The sequence below is a fragment of the Elephas maximus genome, chromosome 10, assembly GCF_024166365.1.
Source record: "Elephas maximus indicus isolate mEleMax1 chromosome 10, mEleMax1 primary haplotype, whole genome shotgun sequence".
Lineage (NCBI taxonomy): Eukaryota > Metazoa > Chordata > Mammalia > Proboscidea > Elephantidae > Elephas > Elephas maximus.
Genome location: NC_064828.1, coordinates 4,941,861 through 4,964,669, shown reverse-complemented (window position 1 = coordinate 4,964,669; position 22,809 = coordinate 4,941,861). Strand labels below are relative to the sequence as shown.

Here is a 22,809-nt window from a genome sequence, read left to right as displayed (position 1 = left end):
ATGACTTCCTTTTCTTTAATTTAAAAATGTATCAATATCATATGCATGAAGTGTTTGAACCGGCTCTTCCCATTTTCTACACCTTTCAATCTTTCTATTATCCTATGCCTGGTACAAACGAGCTTTAGTGGTGCAATGGTTAAGTGCTTGGTGCTAACTGAAAGGTTAGCAGTTCAAACCCACCAGCTCCTCTGTGAGAGAAAGATCTGGTAATCTGCTTCCATAAAGATTACACCTAGGAAACCCTATGGGGGCAGTTCTACTCTGTCCTAAAAGGTTGCTATGAGTCAGAATTGACTCAATAGCACACAACCACAGCAACTTGCCTGGTACATACAATCACACAGAATGCCAGGTCTAAGTTAATGGATATTACCAGGAAAAAAAATAAGAAAACAAGGATTTTTAGCGTTTGTTAACATGAAAATAGTTTATAATATTGGTTGAGGAGTAAATTAAATCAGCTCTCTCATTAACATTCAATCTTCTCTCCACGAAATAGAAAAAGAGGAATGGAAACATTATTTTATCTGAGTGCCTGATTTGGTGGGGATGCTAGATATTCTCTGTTCCTTCATATCCATACCCCATCCTTCTTCATTTTGTGCCCTGAGAAGCTGATCTGTGTGGTCTTTGTCCTCTGGCTTCTGGTTGGGCTTGGCCAATAGGTGACACTGGCAAAAACTCAGAAGGCCAGAAGAGAGTGAAGTAGGGTGTTCATTACCTGGCTTCCTTCAAGCTGGGTTAGCAACAGCTACTTCCTCTCTAGATAAGCCCCTGCTAGTGTGAGCAGCCCTCAACTAGAGCTCCAGGTCTGGTAACTGCTTTCTCCCTTTCTCCTTCAGGCCCAGAAGCAGTATTGCCACTCATCTGTCTATTCCAGAAGCTTCACCATGATTTCTTGCCCACACTCTTTGTAAATGGTGCCTTCATTATTAAACTCTCTACAATCTTCCCCCATTTCTGAGTGACATGTTTCTCACGAGGGCTCTCCCTGATAAAGATGGCTGGTATATTGAAGGGGCACTTATTATGACCAAAATACAAGCATAACCAGGCATTAACTAGGAGCAGCAGAGACAAAAGGAGGCTTATGCATTTACTTACATCTGTACCTAACCTAAAGATAATCCTTGAAATTGACCTGCAGGACATTACAGAAAAGGACCAACAAGCTCATCCCCTAAAACCTAAGCAGCTCACAAACTGGGCCTTGAGGCAAAGCCACTCATATTTACGCATAGGCTTTGCCCAGAGGTCTTGGTGTTAGAGCATAGAGTATGGAAGGACGAGAAATGCTAGTCTCAGATCCAGGCTGTCTCTCCTTGTCAATTTCTACCCTAGAAATAGATGTGAAGTCTTAGACGGGAACTGCTCCAGGACAGGAAAGGAGCAGAGGACTAGCATTTATTATGCCACTGTGAGCCAGGCTCTGTGCCAGGTGCTTTACACATCATCCCATGTTGTCCTAATGATAATACTGATATTATTGAACAGACAAAGAAAGGTTCAGAGAAATTAAGTGGCTTGCCTCATGCCACACTGCTAGTATATGGTGGGATAAGGTGCCTTTCTCCAAATCTCATATTATTTCTACCATTTTATCCTTGATGAAGTATGACTATAATAAATAAGACCTTCAAAGCCAAAATGAATGAACTAATGCATGTAAATGAGTACTGTCTTTCTGAAAGATCAGACGACATGGAGAAGTCACAGATTGACTTCAGATATGCCACTGCTCAAATCGTTGTTGAAATTTCCTCTCCTAGAATTATCTTTGGAGACCATAGCCCATTCTTCACAATATCCTTCATCCTTTGAGAATGGAACCCTTTTTAAAGGGCATGAAGGGTATCTTATGTTTAGAAATATATAAAGCTACTCTTAGAAAACAGGTATCTGGTTTAGAATAAGGTTTGTTATGAAACCGAGAAATAGCTTGTTTCAAAAGGTGGGTGAACATGAAGTTGAGACTGGCTTTCTTCTGTATCTTGTAAACTGACCATAAAGATAATTCTATAAAAGGAGCTCCCAAAATACTTCGAATAATGGCAACCTCACAGGAATGGGTAGATTCCAGGAATATCCAACTTTAAAGTGGCATTATACATCAGTGTGGATAAGATCTTGTGTTTGTTAAAAATCCAGCCTCATGATGCAACTATATGCTGTCTATAAGAAACCTACTTTAAATGAAAGATGCAGAAGAGTTAAAAATAGACAACAGGAAATATGGAGTATGAAGCTCAGAGAAGATGCCTGGCCTGGAAATATAAACCTGCAAGTCATTGTCATATAGATAGTTACTGAGTCTAGGGCACATACAATCACAGAGGATGAGAATATAACTAGTCTGGATTCCAAATGTTTGGTTTTCCTAAGACCATATTTTTAATCTGAATGCCCTCCTTTGGGGTATGAAGGCTTCAAACTCTCTATTCTCTTATATTTCATTTATTTACATTAGTGTCTGAGATTTAAAGGGATTTGATTTTGTAACACCTGGTATAAGGAGTAGAGGACATGAGAGTGCCTAATAGCTACCAGGAACCCTGGTGGTGCAGCAGTTAAGAATTAAGGCTGCTAACCAAAAGGTCAGCAGTTCGAATCCACCAGCTGCTCCTTGGAAACCCTATGGGGCAGTTCTACCCTGTCATATAGTGTCCCTATGAGACAGAATGGACTCAAAGGCAACAGGTTTGGTTCAATACCAACTCTCAAAATTTAGATAAAGACATATATAGCATAAACAATAATTCACCGTATGTCCTAGTTATCTAGTGCTGCCACAACAGAAATACCACAAGTGAATGGCTTCAACAAACAGAAGTTTATTTTCTCACAGTCTAGGAGGCTAGAAGTCCGAATAGGTGTGCCAGCTCCAGGGGAGTTTTCTCTCCATCAGCTCTGGAGGAAGGTCCTTGTCATCAATCTTCCCTTGAACTAGGAGCTTCTCAGCACAGAGATCCCAGGTCCAAAGGACACACTCTTTTCCTGGTACTATTTTCTTGGTGTTATAAGGTCCCTTTGTCTCTCTGCTCACATCTCTTTTTTATATCTCAAAAGAGATTGGCTTAAAACACAACCAAATCTTGAAGATTGAGTCCTGTCTCATTAACTTAACTGCCTGTAATCCTGCCTCATTAACATTATAGAGGTAGGATTTACAATAAAATGGAAAAATCACATCAGATCACAAAATGGTGGACAGTCACACAATACTGGGTATCATGGCCTAACCAAGTTGACATACATTTTTGGGGGACACAATTCAAACCATAACACTAGGTGAAGACACATTCTTGTTCTAATTCTGGTCTTATCACTAATTGGTTAAATGATCATCAGCTCTGTACAGGTTTTAATTTCCTTATCTGTAAAATGAAGGAGTGAGGCTAGTTATTAAAGACCTCTTGTTTTTAGCCTAGACATACTCTGGTTCTGTGACACCTGGATTAATCATCAAACAAATAGTAAAAGAGTTTTATGGTATTGACCAGAACAGCTTCATTCAAAAACTCCATTTTCTCTCACTAAGAAGCCACGATTGAAATTGAGACTTCAGCAATGCACAAGAGCAAATACTTACATAGTCATCTGTGGCATCTTTGACAGCTGTCATGGTTATTACCAGGACCAAAGGCACAATGGTGGTAAACCAGGTCAAGGAGGAGATTTCTGGAATCAGCTGAAACAAGCATTTTAAATAGTTTAGGGCTTTTAAACTTATGATATATTTTCCATATTCTGTCATTTAATTTTATAAGACTTAACAGAAATTAATGGGGTTATATTTAGTCACGTGTACAAATATAGAATGACTTTCAATAATGCAAGTGTTTGCATTCACCTACAAGACATGCAGAATGGGAGATGCGGCCAAGATGGCAGAGTAGTCGGATGCTTCTGGTGGTCCCTCTTACAACAAAGACCCCAAAAAATGAGTGAATCAATTATATATGACAATCTAGGAACCCTAAACATCAAAGGCAGAGTTGAGGAATCAGAGTGTCTGGTAGAAGAAGGCAGAGATGGTTCAGAAGCAGCGAGGAGTTGCCAGGCCTGACCCAGTGGGAACTGGCATCCTGCAGGTCAGATTGGCTGGTGTGCACGGTGAGGCAAGCACTGGCGTTTGGGACACGTTTTCCACATCAGGAGAGAACGAGTAGTGGAGAATCTACTCAAGCCTCCAGAAACAGTGAAAAGCGGTGCTCAACTGGGAAAAGATAAGTACATGCATCTAATTTACCACAAGGATTAAAAAAAAAAACACCTTGCATGTCAAGAACCTCTCTCCCATTTACCTGCCCCCTTCCTGCTCTGCACTAGGTCTGGGCCAGCATCAGCAATTGCCACTTTCCCTGAGCCAGAAGTAGGACCTGTCATATCCCCTGAGCCATTCTCCCAGCCTTCGAGATGGAACAAATTAACAAACAGAAAAAAATAACCTCCCAGCTCCCCTAAGTCGGGAACTCAGGGCAAGAACATCTCCTTTCCCTAGGCAAAGGCATAAGGGGTCCATGGACTCTGAATGCCTTTTACCCCTGCATAGGCCCATGTGGGCCCATTTCAACAGCTTAGGCCCTCATTAAGCACAGTACAAAAGGGTATATACCTGAAGCTTAACTTCACTGTATCAGCTATATGGTGGAGTGTCTGGTTCATGACATTTGACACTGCTCTGTCCCTCAAGCAGGGTCCTCACCTACCCACAACAGGGGCCTGAGGACTGGTGGCTCCAGCCACACCACCTAGCCACCTGCAACAGGGGTCCAAAAATAAGTGGTGCCTCCTTGTCCTTACAGCCAATAGCATGCGTGCCTATAGTCTGGCTGCAAAACCCACCCACCTATGCACTCCAGAGAAGTGGGACATGCTTTCCTCCCTGACACTCAGGGTCAGCTTTCAGCCCCCTGTCTTGCTCAGGGCATGACCTCCTACTGTGGTCAGATACCTGTGCCTATTCCAGTCACCCCTGACTGTCCAGGACTGTAGGTGAGAGCCTACACTACACACTTTTGACAGACTACCTGGACACCTGAGCTGAATCCATACAAGAAAAGTAAATGGACTTCTGGGTTCAAATACCTAGTAACAGAACTAACCACTTGGTGACAGGACAGTAGAGCTTCAAAGGCACCAGTAATCAAACTAGCTCACATAAGCAGCCTCTTTGGGCATATCAAAACAAGAAGCTAGGGCACAGTAAACAAACATAAAATATAATAACTTAGTGATGGCTCAGAGACAACAGTTCATATCAAATCACATAAACAGGCAGATCATGATGGCTTCAGCAAGGTACCAAAACAAAGAATCAAGAAATCTTCTGGAAAAAGAGAATTTCTTGGAATTACTGGAGGTAAAATACAAAAGATTTATATACAGAACTCTTCAAGAGATCAGGAAGGAGATCAGGCAAAACACTGAACAAGCCAAGGAACATACGAAACAATAGAGGAAATTAAGAAGACTATACAAGAGCACAGTGGTAAATTTAACAGGCTACAAGAATCCATAGACAGACATCAAACAGAAGTCCAGAACATTAACAATAAAATTTCAGAATTAGACTATTCAGTAGAAAGTCTTAGGAGCAGAACTGAGGAAATAAAAGCCAGAATTAGTGAGATTGAAGATAAAACACTTGATACTAACTTATTTCAGGAAAAATCAGATAAAAGAATATAAAAAAATGAAGAAACCCTAAGAATTAAAAAAAAAAAAGAATTATGTGGGACTAAATCAAAAGGAATAACCAACGAGTGATTGGAATACCAGAATGGGGGGTGGATAACAGAAAATACAGAGAGAACTGCTAAAGATTTGTTGGCAGAAAACTTCCCTGATATCGTAAAAGATAAGAAGATATCTATCCAAGAAGCTCATCAAACCCTACAAGAAGTAGATCCCAAAAGAAAGTCACCAAGACATACTATAATCAAACTTGCCAAAACCAAAGATAAAGACAGAGAATTTTAAGAGCAGCAAGGCATAAATGAAAAGTCATCTACAAAGTAGAGTCGATAAGACTAAGCTGGGACTACTCAACAGAATCAATGTAGGCAAGAAGGCAATGGGATGACATATATAAAGCCTTGAAGGAAAAAAATTGCCAGCCGAGACTTACATATCCAGAAAAACTGCCTCTCAAATGTGATGGCAAAATCAGGACATTTCCAGATAAAGAAAAGTTTGGGGAATTTTCAAAAACAAAACCAAAATTACAAGAAATATTAAAGGGAGTCCTCTGATTAGAAAATCAACAGCATCATATAAAAACCCAAGACTAGAACACGGGAAAGAGCAACTGGATATAAATCCAGATAGTGAAGTTACAAAAATAAATTAAAAAACTGAAAATAGGGAAAAAGAGATATCACTATGTAAAAGACAACAACATTAAAACAAAAAAGAGGGACTAAATAGTCTAGTCATAGATCTTTCATATGGAGAGGAAGTCAAGGTGATATAGACAGATAACGCTTTGGTTTAAATTTAGAAAAACAGGAGTAAATATTAACGTAGCCACAAAGCAAACCAACAATCCTACACATCAAAATAAAAAAAACAAGAAAAACATAAAGACTCAGCAAATACAAAATCAACAACAATGAAAATACATGAAGAAAAATGACTCAGCACAGAAAATTAAGTGGGAAAAAGAAACTGTCAACAACACACAAAAAAGACATCACAATGACAGCACTAAAATCATACATATCAACAATTACTCTGAATGTAAATAGACTAAATGCACCAATAAAGAGACAAGAGTGGCAGAATGGACAAAAGAAACACGATCCATCTTTATGCTGCCTACAAGAGACACGCCTTAGACTTAAAGACACAAACAAACTAAAACTCAAAGGATGGGGAAAAAAATATACCAAGCAAACAACAATCAAAAAAGAGCAGTAGTGGCAATATTAATTTTTGACAAAATAGACTTTAAAGTAAACTCCACCACAAAGGATAAGTAAGGACGCTATATAATGATTAAAGGGTCAATACACCAAGAGGACATAGCCATAATAAATATTTACACACCCAATGACAGGGCTTGAAAATACATTTAAAAAATTCTAACACTGTTGAAAAGAGAGATGGCACCACAATATCAGTAGGAGACTTCAACACACCACTTTTGGTGAAATACACAACAACCAGAAAGCTCAAAAAAGACATGGAAGATCTAAATGCCACAATTAACCAACTTGATCTCACAGGCATTTACAGAACACTCCACTCCATAACAGCCAAGCATACTGTTTCTCCAATGTACATGGAACATTCTCCAGAACAGACCACACATTAGGTGATAAAGCAAGCCTTAACAGTACCCAAAGCATTGAAATATTACAAAGCATCTTTTGTGACCATAAAGCCATAAAAGCAGAAATCAATAACAGAAAAAACAAGACAAAAATCAAACACATGGAAGCTGAACAACACGCCGCTCAAAAACTACTGGGTTACAGAAGAAATTTAGGACAGAATAAAGAAATTCACAGAATCAAATGAGAATGAAAACATATCTGACCAGAGCCTTTGGGACACAGTGAAAGCAGTACTTAGAGATCAATTTATAGCAATAAATGCACACATCCAAAAAGAAGAAAGGGCCAAAATCAAAATATTAACCCTACACCTCGAACAAAGAGAAAGAAAGCAACGAAAGAAGCCCTCAGGCACCAGAAGAAAGCAAATAATAAAAATTAGAGCAGAATTACATGAAATAGAAAAACAAGTGAAAGAATTAACAAGACCAAAAGCTGGTTCTTTGAAAACATCAACAAAATTAATAAACCGTTAGCCAAACAGACAAAAGAAAAACAGCAGAGGAAGCAAATAACCCAAATAAAAAATTAGATGGGCAATATCACAACAAACCCAACTGAAATTCACGGAATCATAAGAGAAAACTACAACAAACTGTACTCTAAAAAATTTGAAAACCTAGAGGAAATGGACAAATTTCTAGAAACACACAATCTACCTAAGTTAACACAAACATAGTTAACAACTAAATAAACCTATAACAAAAGAAACACACTACCTACCTAAACTAACACAAACAGAGGTAGAACAACTAAATAAACCTATAACAAAAGAAGAGATTGAAAAGTAATCAAAAAACTCCCAACAAAAAAAAACCCTGTCTGTGATGGCTTTATTGGAGAATTCTACCAAATTTTCAGAGAAGAGTTAACACCACTACTACTAAAGGTATTTCAGAGCACAGAAAAGGATGGAATACTCCCAAACTCATTCTATGAAGCCAGGATATCTCTGATACCAAAACCAGGTAAAGACACACAAAAAAGGAAAATTACAGGCCTATATCCCTAATGAACATAGAAGCAAAAGTCCTGAACAAAATTCTAGCCAATAGAATTCAACAAAATATCAAAAAAATAACTCATCATAAAGTGGGATTCATAATAGGCATGCAGGGATGGTTTGACCTTAGAAAAGCAATCACTGTAATCCATCACATAAACAAAAGACAAGAACCACATGATCTTATCAATTGATGCAGAAAAGGCATTTGACAAAGTCCAACACCCATTCATGATAAAAACTCTCCGCAAAATAGGAATAGAAAGGAAATTCCTCAACATAACAAAAGGCTTTTATACAAAGCCAACAGCCAACATCATCCTAAATGGAGAGAGCCTGAAAGCATTCCTCTTGAGAATGGGAACCAGGCAAAGATGCCCTTTATTACCACTCTTATTCAACATAGCGCTGGAGGGCCTAGCCAGAGCAATTATGGTAGAAGAACAAATAAAGGGCAACCAAATTGGTAAGGAAGAAGTAAAGGTACCTCTGTTTGCAGATAAAATGATCTTATACACAGAAAACCCCAAAGAATCCACAAGAAAACTACTGGAACTAATAGAAGAATTCAACAAAGTATCAGGATACAAGATAGACATATAAAAATCAGTTGGATTCCTCTGTACCAACAAAGAGAACGTCGAAGAGGAGACCACCAAATCAATACCATTTACAATAGCCCCCAAGAGATAAAATACTTAGGAATTAATCTAACCAGAGATGTAAAAGATCTACACAAAGAAAACTACAAGACACTACTGCAAGAAAAAAAAGAGACCTACATAAGTGGAAGAACATACCTTGATCATGCATAGGAAGACTCAACACCTTGAAAATGTCAGTTCTACCCAAAGCGATCTACAGACACAATGCAATCCTGATCCAAATTCCAATGGCATTTTTTAATGAGATGGAGAAACAAATCGCCAACTTCATATGCAAAAGGAAGACCAAAACCAAACCAAACTCACTGCCATCAAGTCGATTCTGACTCATAGCGACCCTATAGTACAGGGTAGAACTGCCCATAGAATCTCCAAGGAATGCCTGGTGGATTCGAACTGCCGACCTCTTGGTTAGCAGCCATAGTACTCAACCACTATGCAACCAGGGTTTCCTGGAAAAGGAAGAGGCCCCAGATAGGTAAAGCACTACTGAAGAAGAGCAAAGTGGGAGGCCTCACACTACCTGATTATAGAACCTATTTTACAGCCACAGAGGAAACCCTGGTGGCACAGTGGCTAAGAGCTATGGCTGCTAACCAAAAGGTCAGCAGTTCAAATCCACCAGGTGCTCCTTGGAAACCCTATGGGACAGTTCTACTCTGTCCTGTAGGGTCCCTGTGAGTTGGAATTGACTCAATGGCAATGGGTTTTTTTTTTAATACAGCCTCACTAGGCAAAACAGCTTGGTACTGGTACAACAATGGATACATAGACCAATGGAACAGAATAGAGAATCCAGACGTAAATTCATCCACCTATGAGCAGCTGATATTTGACGAAGGCCCAAATTCCATTAAACGGGGGAAAAATAGCCTCCTTAAAAAATAGTGCTGGCATAACTGGATATCCATCTCAGAACAATGAAGCAAGATCCATACCTCACACCATGCACAAAAACTAACTCAAAATGGATCAAAGACCTAAATATAAAACCTAAAATGATAAATATCATGGAAAAAAAAATAGGGCCAGCACTAGGAGCCATAATACATGACACAAACAGAATACAAACCATTACTACCAACCAATGCCAGAAGAGGAACTAGATAACTGGGAGCTCCTAAATTCAAACACTTATGCTCATCTGGAGTTTTCCAAAAGAGTAAAAAAGACAACCTACAGACTGGGAAAAAAAAAAATTTGGCTACGACAAATTCAATAAGCATCAAATCTCTAAAATCCGCAAGGTACTGCAAAACTTCAAGAACAAAAAGACAAATAACCCAATTAAAAAATGGGCAAAGGATATGAACAGTCACTTCACCAAAGAAGAGCTTCAGGTGGCTACCAGATACCTGGGGAAATGCTCACGATCATTAGCCATTAGAAAAATGCAAATCAAAACTATAATGAGATACCATCTCCCCCAACAAAACCAAAAAAAAATCAAACCTGTTGATACCGATTCCGACTCACAGCGACCCTATAGGACAGAGTAGAACTGTCCCATAGGGTTTCCAGGGAGCACCTGGTGGATTTGAACTGTGGACCTTTTGGTTAGCAGCTGTAGCTCTTAACCATTACACCACCAGGGTTTCCATTCACCCTAACAAGGCTAGCATTAATCCAAAAAACACAAAATAATAAATGTCGGAGAGGTTGTGGAGAGACTGGAACACTAATACACTGCTGTTGGGAAATGTAAAATGGTACAACCACTTTGGAATTCGACTTGGTGCTTCCTTTAAAAAGCTGGAAATAGAAGTACCATACAATCCAGCAATCCTACTCCTTGGAATATATCCTAGAGAAATAAGAGTCCTCACACAAACAGATATATGCACACCCATGTTCATTGCAGCGTTGTTTACAATAGCAAAAAGATGGAAACAATCCTGGTGCCCATCAACAGACAAATGTATAAACACATTATGGTATATTCACACAATGAAATACTATGCAATGATAAGGAACAACAATGAATCTGCAAAACATCTTATAACATGGATGAATCTGGAAGGCATTATGCTGAGTGAAATTAGTCAGTCACAAAAGGACAAATATTGTATGAGACCACTATTATAAGAACTCAAGAAAAGTTTTAAATAGAGAAGAAAACATCTTTTGATGGTTACGAAAGTGGGGAGGGAGGAAGAGGGGAATTCACTAACTAGATAGTAGACAAGAATTATTTTAGGTGAAGGGAAGGACAATACACAATACAGGGGAAGTCAGCACAACTGGACTAAACCAAAAGCTAAGAAGTTTCCAGAATACAACCAGACACTTCCGGGGACAGAGTAGCAGGGGCAGGGGTCTGGGGCCATGGTTTCAGGGGACATCTAGGTTAACCGGCATAAGAAAATATATTAAGAAAGCATTCTGCATCCCACTTTGGTGAGTGGCATCTGGGGTCTTAAAAGCTAGCAAGTGGCCATCAAGATGCATCAACTTGTTTCAACTTACCTGGAGCAAAGGAGACTGAAGAACAACAGAGACACAAGGAAAATATGATCCCAAGAGACAGAAAAGGCCACATAAACCAGACGCTTCATCAGCCTGAGACCGGAAGAACTAGATGGTGCTCGGCTACCATCAATGCCTGCCCTGACAGGGAACACAACAGAGAATCCCTGATGCAGCAGGAGAAAAGTGGAATGCAGGCCTCAAATTCTAGTAAAAAGACCAGTCTTAATGATCTTACTGATACTGGAGGGACCCCAGAGGTCACGGCCCCTGGACTCTCTATTAGCCCAGAACTGAAACCATTCTTGAAGCCAACTCTTGAGAAAAAGTTAAGACTGAACTATAAGACATATAATGATACTCGGGAAGAGAGTGCTTCTTAGCTCAAGTAGATAAAAAACAAAATACATGAGACTAAACGGGCAGCTCCTGTCCCAAGGTGAGATGAGAAGGCAAATAGGGACAGGAGCTAGTTGAATGGACAAGGGAAATCCCAGGTGGAAAGGAGGAATGTGATTTGGCATTATAGGGAGAGCAATTAATACAACAATGTGTGTATTAATCTTTTATGAGAAACTAACTGGAACTGTAAACTTTCACTTAAAGCATAATTAATAAAGAAAAAGAGGAAGATGAAAGGAATACACTCACTCTACTAAAAAAAAAAAATAAAGCCATGCAGAATAGAAACATCATTGAACCAGTTTTCAGACTACCTAACAAAAAATAAAATTTTTATAGCAAATTGAGAAATAAGTTTCTTAAACTCTTTCATGGATGATGATGTTAACCATCGCTTGCCTTTCTCAGTTTGTCATCTGAATTTCTAACAATTTTACCAACTTCTTAAAATCTAACTCATGCCAAATATTGTGCTAGGTACTTTCCTTATGTTATATAATTTGATTCTCAGAAAAGTTCCTTGAGTGAGATTTTGTACCAGAATTGTTTTGTACAAACCCACAGGGTTTTTATTCCATGGAAATAGCAGCCCCAGTGCGCAACATACAACACACTGTGAGTGGTGTCCCAGAGTCAGGAAATGCTGTGGCCCTGGGTATCATTTTCCCGTTTTATAAATGAAGTAAGCGAGAGGTTACACGCTGGGCCCAGAACACACACTGCTAAGATTTGAACATTAGTCTGATTGACTTCTAAACCTACTCCCTTGCACCTATACCTCCAAAGCCACACATCCAAGAGAGACATAGTGACAACTGGCATAACTCTCTTAAACAGGTGTTTTTCAAAGGGGGTTCAGGAATAAATCTGTGTGAGGTAGAGATGGTCAGTGTACAGAGATCAGGCCCCATGAAAACAGCTCTCAATTAAATCAATTTTATATAACAGCTTTCACATAACATTAAAAAAAAAAATCAACTCATAAGCCACTGAGGTAGCAGCAAAAATACAGCTAGTTGGAAGAAGAGTTGAATTCTAGTCCTGGTTACATCATTAGCTTATGATGAAACCGTTACGCATCACCTAATCTCTCTCTGAGTCTAATTTATTCATCAATAAAGAAAGTTGGATGAAAGCATCCCAAAGGTCCCTTCCAGGCATAAACATGTATGAACAAGAGCCCTTGACCATAAATAAGAAATCTATTAGAAGAATGAGCTCAGAATTCTGGAATGGTGTAAAGGGCTACATTAAGAAGCTAAAAGCAATTTTATGGGACAAGGGGGAAGAAATATCAGATTCTAGGAGTCTTCAGTTATAGTGAGATATACATTCACTGTTTTTCTGTCTATTCAGCATCCAGTTCTTATCTACTATACTCATATTTTCCCTAGAAAACCACCCCTCCTCTACTTTCTGTTCATGTAATTTTGGTGGTCTGATCCATCTTTGCTCCAGGTTTAGACATGTGATCTATGTCAAGTCAGTCATTGCATCAATCCCTAGTTCAGGGATTAGGATGTGACTTGGCGCACCCAATCAGAGCTAATCCCAGGACTATTGCTGGAGCGATATTCTCTCTCTCTCACTCTGTGTGTGTGTGTGTGTGTGTGTGTGTGTGTGTGTTTCTATCTCTCTTTCTCTCTTTCATGTTGGAGTTGGAGCTAGAAAGATGTAAGTCGGAAGCTGCCAGGGAACACCAGGAAGAGAGGACCTTCCAGTAAGTGGATCCAACAAGAAGAAAAGCAGCAAAGAAAAGGCACATCCTGAAGACATAGTCTGCGTGTGAATCCAGCCATATCTGAAGCCAAACATGCCCCTAAATATATTCACTTTTTGCTTAGTTTAGGTTTTTGGCATTTATAATCAAAAGTCCTTAATACAAATTCAGTTAAAGAAAAATAGTATTCAAAGCTATTAATCTAGACTGCACATATCTAATCCACCTTTTTATCTCCTACAATTAACACAGAGCCCAGCACATTCTGAATTTACCAGTTTGATTGAATTAAATTACTCTGTAAAATAAATACTAGGTAAATAACTGGCTAACACGAAGAATGTGTGTGTGTGTGCTTGAATTTATATGTATCCCTTTTTCTTTCCCAAAATATCAGTAAAAGCTAAAATTTCAGTTAAGCCCAAATTTTAGTCAGATGGGGGAAAAAAGAAAGATTATTAAATACCAATTAACCACTCAAAATTGTAAAAATAGTCACCCTACAATGCAATAACATATAGCATACATTATTTATTTTACATATACATAAAATGTGTCATTGTTCTTAGATGAAGATGCAGTTTGCCAAATTAAGTTCCATAATCTGCTTGGCTGGACTCTGCCTCAATTCTGGCAGTGGACACTGCCAATGTCAGAGAAGATGAGAAAGGAGGAGGCTATGAACCGTCGTTATTGGGCTCTGGTTTGGTCCAAATAAAGTGCGAGGCTGCATTTTAAAATGACCTCAGTGTTTAAAATGATGAATGCATTAGCTTTTACCGATTCCTAGCCCTCTCACATTTTTCAAGAGAAACAGCAATAACAACCTTCAAAAATCTGAAAAAAGGATGGTTTTACCCAATCACAAGCATTTAAGCTAAGTAAATTAACTTACTTTTTCAAATTATGTGATAATTTTAGCAAACAGATGATGAAGAAATACACTCTAATTAAGAAATTACCTGTAAAATCAGAAGGAAAAGGAAATAGGCATTCGCCACTCTTTGGAACTGTTCAAATAAATTAATTGGCAAGAAGGTGAGAACGTTGTACTTGGATGTGTGGATACGATTATCCTGAAAAAGAAAAGAGCATCATGTTAGTTTGGGGCAAGGCATTGCTCTTTATCAGAAACAGCCCTAAAATTTACAAGGCTGAGCATGAGTTGTGCCAGAGCCAGAAAGTTAAGCCAGTTATGGAGGAAATTTAAAACTGTGTGACCCAGCACCCTCGTTTTTCCCAAGATGACGTCCTCTTCATGCTAGCAGAAGTTACTGTTCAGTGCCACAAAATCGCTCATGTCTAAAATACCTATCAGCTGCAAAGGTCTGCCCCTGAGATATTCAATATCTATATTTCAAAGACTTACGCATTCATTCACTTGGCAGTTATTGCTTGAGCACCCACTGTATGTAGGCACTGAGCTGTGTGCTGGGGTGCATGAGATTGGAAGGCATTTCACGGATCACGTGGTCTACTTTCCTGAAGCATAGCCCTTCTAGATAACTCAAATAAGCAGCTCCCAGGACTGTAATTGAAGGCGTCGTGTGATGGGAAGCTGACCACCTTGCAAGGTAGCCCATTCCTATTACAGAATGGGCATTGCTAGAAAAGCCTTTATTATGAGAAATCCAAAAATGCCTGCCTCCAATTTGCTGAATTCCATCTCTAGGGCCCCTGGGACCAAATCTTATCCCTTTCCATGTTGACATCCTTCAAATATTTGAAAACTACTTATACGACTCCCCTAAATCTTCTCCACTAAGTGGGGAAGTCCCTCAGCCATTCTACATGACTTATAGACATTTCTTCCTGGCCATATTCCATCTCAATTCCTATTCATCTCTCTTAAAACATGATGCCCAGAACCAAGCACAAATTGCAGATCTGGTTTGACAAGCCCAAGTACAGTTGGGATTTTGAAGTTCTGTGTTCTGGAAACCCTGGTGTGGTGAAGTGCAATGGCTGTTAACCCAAAGGTTGGCAGTTCTAATCCACCAGGTGCTCCTTGGAAACTCTACGGGGCAGTTCTATTCTGTCCTATAGGGTTACTATGAGTCGGAATTGACTTGATGGCAGTAGGTTTGGTTTGGTTTTTGGGTGTCCTGGACTATTGTATTAATGTGTCCCAACTTTGGAGCCCTAGTGGCACAGTGGTTAAGAGTTTAGCTGCTAATCAGCAGTTCAAATCCACCAGCCGCTCCTTGGAAACTCTATGGGGCAGTTCTACTTTGCCCTACAGGGTTGCTATGAGTCAGAATCGACTCAATGGCAACGGTTTTTTTGTTTGTTTGTTTTTTAACATTTCATTAGGTTTTTTTTTGGCAACCATAACTCACTGTTTATTGACGTAGAGTTTTGATCAACTAAAATTCCTAGGTCATTTCTACATAAAATACTACTAATTCAGGTCTTCTTCGAAAACCTTTGCAGTTGATTTTTTTAAATATCAGCATAGAGGTCCTTTCATATATTCTTACTGTACCACCTAATGAAAATAATATTTTAATATTTTATGTAGTATCCAAAGTATTTAATATTCTTCCCAGCTTTGTGTCATCAGAAAATTTCAAATGCATATCTTTTATATATTCTTCCGAAACCGTAGAACAATACATTAAAAAAATAGGGCTAAAGACAAAAAAAGAAAAAAAGAATCTGTGGTAAAATACTAGTGGTCTTTCTATGAACTAATGTTAACCCTTTTTCATATGCTTTATTACCTGCTTCTCAACATGCCTAATTGTACTTCCATGAGGCTTATTCACAAAGATAGCATAAGACAATCAGGGCAACAGATCATGCTAAAATTCAGAATTAACATGCCCAGAGCATTTCTCTTCCCTAGTAGTTTTTAAATTAGATTAGTTCTGTGTGGCTTGTTTTAAGTGAACCCACACTGGCTCCTAGTAATCACTGCTTCTTTTTTGAAGAAAATACCAATTATCTGTTAAATAAGCATTTTTAACATTTATCAGGCATCAAGATTCCCAGCTCTGTGCAGTGAGCTGTGGGAAGGTGTCAAGAGAGGTGTTGCCGGGTTAGCTGGTCTGGTGCACAGTGATGTGAAGAAACTTCTGTAAGCTGATGGTTAGTATTTTGCTGTGTGTTACTACTCAAGGGAGGAGCCTTGGTGGCACAGTGGTTGAAGTACTCGGCTGCTAATTGAAAGGTCAGCGGTTTGAACCTACCAGCTGCTCTGTGGGCGAAAGATGTGGCAGTTTAAAGATTACAGCCTTGGAAACCCAGTGGGGCAGGTCTACTCTGTCCTATGGTGTTGCTATGAGTGGGAATCCACTCGACAGCAATGGGCTTTTTTTTTTTTTTCTTTCTCTCTACACACAAGAGTTGGGCTGGGAAGGAAATCTGTGGGAACTGCCAACCACAACATATTTTTCTAAAGAAGAGGCTTGGGGAAAATAATGGGAAAGAGAAAAGGAGACAAAGCAGTTAACTAAAAGGATAACATATTCCTAATTTTTTTTTATACTTTCCTTCCAAATTGAAATTAAAATAGTGATTAAGGTTGCAAAACAAACAAATACATCTTCTGGAATAGTCAAAACCATGGCAGGAATTATACAGAAAGCTCTCTTATAAAATGGAATTTTGTATAAGTAATGAGCCAATTTTGTGGGATACAGTGACAATGCCAAGTGGAGACTGACAGTTTTCTCCTAAATGCTTAACTTGACGTATAGCAAAGATTGTCTATTCTACTGACTCTCTTGTGACTTATCACAGATGATGTAAACCCTCAAAGCTTTGATGAGGAACCCTTTGATGAGGAACCCTTCTGGGGTTCTCTGGACCCACCTACTTTCTTTGTTTTTCAGTGAAAAGGAAAAAATGTTTCCATTTCCACTGTCCTATCCAAGCATGTGAATATCGGTGAGACCTTAAAGCAGGCACGTTAATATTAGGCATTTAGTTGAGGCAGCCTATTGGCTTGAAGTCAAATTTTAGTACAATTCATTCCATAATGCAGCATAGAAGATCTTTACCACTATGCTCTTAGCTCTACTTTTCCACCGTGAACCACTAAAAACTTCCTAAACCAATATGCTCTCATCTTTATTTTCAACAAATTTATATATGTGCACTTTCTGACCACATTATCATATACGTCTCCAATTTGGTTCTCAACCCTTGCATTCTACAGTGACGAAGAAAATTTACTATGCCTTTTGAATACCAACTTTCAACCTCTTCAAAGATTTATATATTGTAGCTCATCATCTAGGATCCTCTCTAATCTTGATTCAAGATTCAAATACGCACCTGGTTTGATTCCAACCTCTCTGACCAGTCCGCATGGTTTTATTAAGCCCCATCCATTACTAACTATCAGAACCCACAGGTTCTGCCTCTTTCCATACTCTCTATATGACAAAAACCAGTATAATGCCATCATATATTCAGATTTAGTTGCTACCTACATATAAGTCAATAAATGCACTTCTTTAAATTTTAGTTTTACCTTCTTGGTTTAGTACACAATCAATATTTTATCTAATTCCTTCCCATTACCCATTTACACTGCCACCAACTAAAAATCAACATAACTAAAACTCAGCATTATTCACAATAGGTAAAAAGTGGAAACAACTCAAATGTCCACCAACAGACAAATGGATAAACAAATGTGTTATATCCATACAGTGGAACATTACTCAGCCACAAAAAGGAATGAAGTGCTGATACATGTTACAGCATAGACGAACCTTAAAAACATTATCCTGAGTGAAAGAAGCCAGACACAAAAAGCCACATATTGTATGATTCCACTTACGTGAAATATCCAGAATGGGCAAATCAATAGAAACAGAAAGGTTAGCAGTTGCCAAGGGCTGGGAGGGGAGGAGAAATACCCAGAGGGCACTGGTAATTTTCTAGATCTTAAATAGAATGTTGGAAATTATTTTGTTCTCGACCTTGATAACTCACATATATGATGCACTTATTCCTTTGTATAGTCACATCTTATCTAATTAAATATAAAAACCCAGAAACCCAGTGCCGTCGAATATACACCATCAAAAAAAACGTTTTCCTTTTTCCCATAAGCAACTTTCCTTTTCATTCCTTTGTTCATCTGCAAAATACTTGAGAGTTTAATATGCACCAGACCCTGTACTTGTATATCAAGCAGTGAACAATAAAGGTGTGGAACTTAAAATATAGCTGGGAAGAAAAACCAGTAGCTAAAAGTGTGTGTTTGAGAAGTTGGGGTATCTGGAAATACAGAACAGAAAGATACTCCTTAGTGTAAGGACTTAAAGGATGACTAGGAAATAGGCTGAGTAGGAAGTATGGTTTAGGCAGAAGAGTACTGCCCTTCCTAGGTTCTGAACATATTGAGCTTAAAAAAAGGGGGGGGGGGTGGAGTGGCAGTTGGAGAATCTACATAGATCTTTGGGGCTGAAAGAAGCCAGGCTAAAGGCGGGGCTTTCGTTTGTCACCCAGGTGGGCCAGTTAACTGACTCCATGATCAGGTGGCCTTAGAAAGTCACAGGCAATGCTGGACCCGGCAAGCCTCCTCTGGAGTGGGATGAGCATCAGAGACCACCTCCTTCCTGTAGGCAGCTCACTCCCAAGAGGAGGAAGGGCAGAGCTGAGTTGAGCAAGCTCAGTTATTCTTCCAAGGTTGGTCCAGCAGGTAAATGACTCCACTGCCATGGGACAGTGAATAGAGCAATAAAGAGAAGTGTCTCACCAGTGAAGAGTCCTTCATCTGCAAGGCAATGGCAGGAGTAGGAAAAAGTATTGCTCCTCTAGCATATATTATTACAAAGGCCCTGAAGCGGGGCAGAGGATGGCACACTTTGTGATTTAAAAAAGGACTATGTGGCTGGACTACATAGGCCAGCACAACTAGAGCTAGAGAGGGGATTTCCTTGGAGTCCGTACTAAGGATTTCAGTGACGGGGAAATTGTTAAAAGGCTTTGAAAGATGATCCTGACTACAAAGTAGAAAACCAAATGGAGATGACACAAGAATAGATGTGAGAAGACGAGGGAGACTTTTCAGTTAGTCCAGGCAAGAGGTGACAAACAGCTTGAACCAGGGTGGTGGCAGAAGGGATAGAGATATAATAATAATAATCCACCCAAACCCACTGCTGTTGATTCGATTCTAATTCATGGCAACTCTATAGGGCAGAGTAGAAATTCCCCATAGGGTTTCCAAGACTGTAAATCTTTACAGAAGTAGACTGCCACATCTTTCTCCCGTGAAGCAACTGCTAATGTTTTGGTTAGCTACTGAGTGTTTAACCAGTATGCTACTCCTTAATAATAATAATAGCTGATATATATCAAGTTCTGACTATGTGCATTTTTTTTATTGTGCTTTAGGTGAAAGTTTACAATTCAAGTCAGTTTCTCATACAAAAACTTATACACACATTGTTATGTGACCCTAGCTGCTCTCCCTACAATGTGACAGCACAGTCCCTCTCTCCACCCTGTATTCCCCATACTCATTCAATCAGATCCTGTCCCCCTCTGCCTTCTCATCTCACCTCCCAGACAGGAGCTGCCCACATAGTCACATGTGTCTACTTGAGGTAAGAAGCACACTGCTCACCAGAATCATTTTATGTCTTATAGCCCAGTCTAATTTTTGTCTAAAGAGTTGGCTTCGAGAATGGTTTCAGTTCTGGACTAACAAAGAGTTCGGAGCCAGGACCTCTCAGGCCCCTCCAGTCTCAGGCAGACCATTAAGTCTGGTCTTTTTACTAGAATTTGAGGTCTGCATCCCACTTTTCTCCTGCTCCATCAGGAATTCTCTGTTGTGTTTCCTGTCAGGGCAGTCATTGGTGGTAGCCCAGCACCATCTAGTTCTTCCAGTCTCAGGCTGACGGAGCCTCTGGTTTATGTGGCCCTTTCTGTCTCTTGGGATCATATTTTCATTTTCACAACGTTGAATCTTCCTAACCATGGTCAAGTTATGTTTTTCCACTTATGTAGGTCTCTTTTGGTTTCTTGCAGTAGTGTCTTGTAGATTTCTTCGTATAGGTCTTTTACATCTCTGGTTAGATTTATTCCTAAATATTTTATCTTTTGGGGGGCTGTTGTAAATGGTATTGATTTGGTGATTTCCTCTTTGAAGTTCTCTTTGTTAGTGTAGAGGGATCCAATTGATTTTTGTATGTTTATCTCATATCTTGATACTTTGCTGAAATCTTCTATTAGTTCCAATAGTTTTCTTGTGGATTCTTTAGAGTTTTCTGTGTATAATATCATGTCATCTGCAAATAGTGATACTTTTACTTGTTCACTACCAATTTGGATGCTCTTTATTTATTTTTCTAGCCTAACTGCTCTGGCTAGGACCTCCAGCACAATATGGAATAAGAGTGGTGATAAAGGGCATCCCTGTCTGGTGCCAGTTCTCAAGGAGAATGCTTTCAGACTCTCTCCGTTTAGGATGATGTTGGCTATTGGCTTTGTATACGTGCCTTTATTACACTGGGGAACTTCCCTTCTATTCCTATTTTGCTGAGAGTTTTTATCATGAATGGGTGTTGGAGTTGTCAAATGTATCTTCTGCATCAATTAATAAGATCACGTGGTTCTTTTGTTTTATTTATGTGATGGATTACATTGATTGTTTTTCTAAGTTTGAACCATCCCTGCATACCTAGTATGAATCCCACTTGGTCATGGTGAATTATTTTTTTGATTTTTTAAAAATTCTTTTGGCTAGAATTTTGTTGAGGTTTTTGCATCTATACAAGTGTGTGATTTTTTTTTTTTTTTTTTTTTGTGGTGTCTTTACCTGGTTTTGGTATCAGGGTTATGCCGGCTTCATAGAATGAAATACCTTTAGTACTAGTGGTGTTAGCTCTTCTCTTAAAATTTGGTAGAGCCATCAGGGGTAAAGCCATCAGGGCCAGGGCTTTTTTTGTTGGGAATTTTTTAATTACCTTTTCAATCTCTTCTTTTGTTATAGGTTTATTTCATTTTTCTACCTCTGTTTGTGCTAGTTTAGGTAGGTAGTGTGTTTCTAGAAATTTGTCCATTTCCTATAGGTTTTCATATTTGTTAGAGTACAGTTTTTCATAGTTGTCTGTTATGATTCTTTTAATATCAGTTGGGTCTGTTGTGATATTGCCAATCTAATTTTTTATTCAGGTTATTTCCTTCCTCTAATGTTTTTCTTTTGTCAGTTTGGCCAGTGTTTCTCTATTTTGTTGATCTTTTCAAAGAATCAGCTTTTGGTATTGTTAACTCTTTCAATTGTTTTTCTATTTTATAAAATTCTGCTCTAATTTTTATTATTTGCTTTCTTCTGGTGCCAAAGAGCTTCTTTTGCTGTTCTCTATTTGTTCAAGTTGTAGGGGTAATTCTTTGATTTTGGCTCTTTCTTTTTGGATATGTGCATTTATTGCTTTTGTTGTGTCCCAAAGGTTCTGGTAGGGAGTATTTTCATTCTCATTTGATTCTGGGAATTTCTTTATCCTGACTTTAATTTCTTCTATAACCCAATAGTTTTTGAGCAAGGTGTTCTTCAGTTTCCTGATGTTTGATTTTTTTTTTTCCTTGCTTTTCTGTTATTGATTTCTACCTTTATGGCTTTATGGTCAGAAAAGATGCTTTGTAATATTTCAAGGTATTGAATTCTGTTAAGGCTTGTTTTATGGCCTAATATGTGGTGTTTTCTGGTGAATGTTCCATATGCATTAGAAAAGAAAGTATATTGGTTGCTGTTTAGTAGAGTGTTCTGTATGTCTATGAGGTCAAGCTGGTTGATTGTGGCATTTAGATCTTCTGTGTCTTTATTGAGCTTCTTTCTCGATGTTCTGTCCTTCACCGAAAGTGGTATGTGAAGTCTCCTACTATTATTGTGGAGCTGTCTATCTTTCTTTTCAATGCTGTTAGAGTTTGTTTTATGTATTTTGGAGCCCTGTCTTTGGGTATATAAATATTTATTATGGTTATGTCCTTCTGAAGTATTGACCCTCTAATCATCACATAGTGTCCTTCCTTATCCTTTGTGGTGGATTTTACTTTAAAGTCTATTTTGTCAGAAATTAATATCTCCACTCTTGCTCTTTTTTGATTGTTGTTTGCTTGATATATTTTTTCCCATCTTTTGAGCTTTAGTTTGTTTGTGTCTTTAAGGCTAAGGTATGTCTCTTGTAGGCAGCATATAAACAGATCTTGTTTTTTTTAACCATTCTGCCACTCTGTATCTCTTTATTG

At 38.7% G+C, this 22,809-nt stretch overlaps 1 protein-coding gene across 1 annotated transcript in view; it reads right to left on the bottom strand.

Annotated features, from left to right (window-relative positions):
• Positions 1–22,809, bottom strand: part of ATP8B4 (ATPase phospholipid transporting 8B4 (putative)) — a 370,299-nt gene that overhangs the window by 261,432 nt on the left and 86,058 nt on the right. Inside the window, exons 5-6 of the mRNA XM_049897713.1 lie at positions 14,562–14,675; positions 3,593–3,691 (exon numbers count right to left, since the gene is read on the bottom strand). Coding sequence (XP_049753670.1) covers positions 3,593–3,691; positions 14,562–14,675 — 213 coding nt within the window. The remainder of the gene's footprint in view (positions 1–3,592; positions 3,692–14,561; positions 14,676–22,809) is intronic.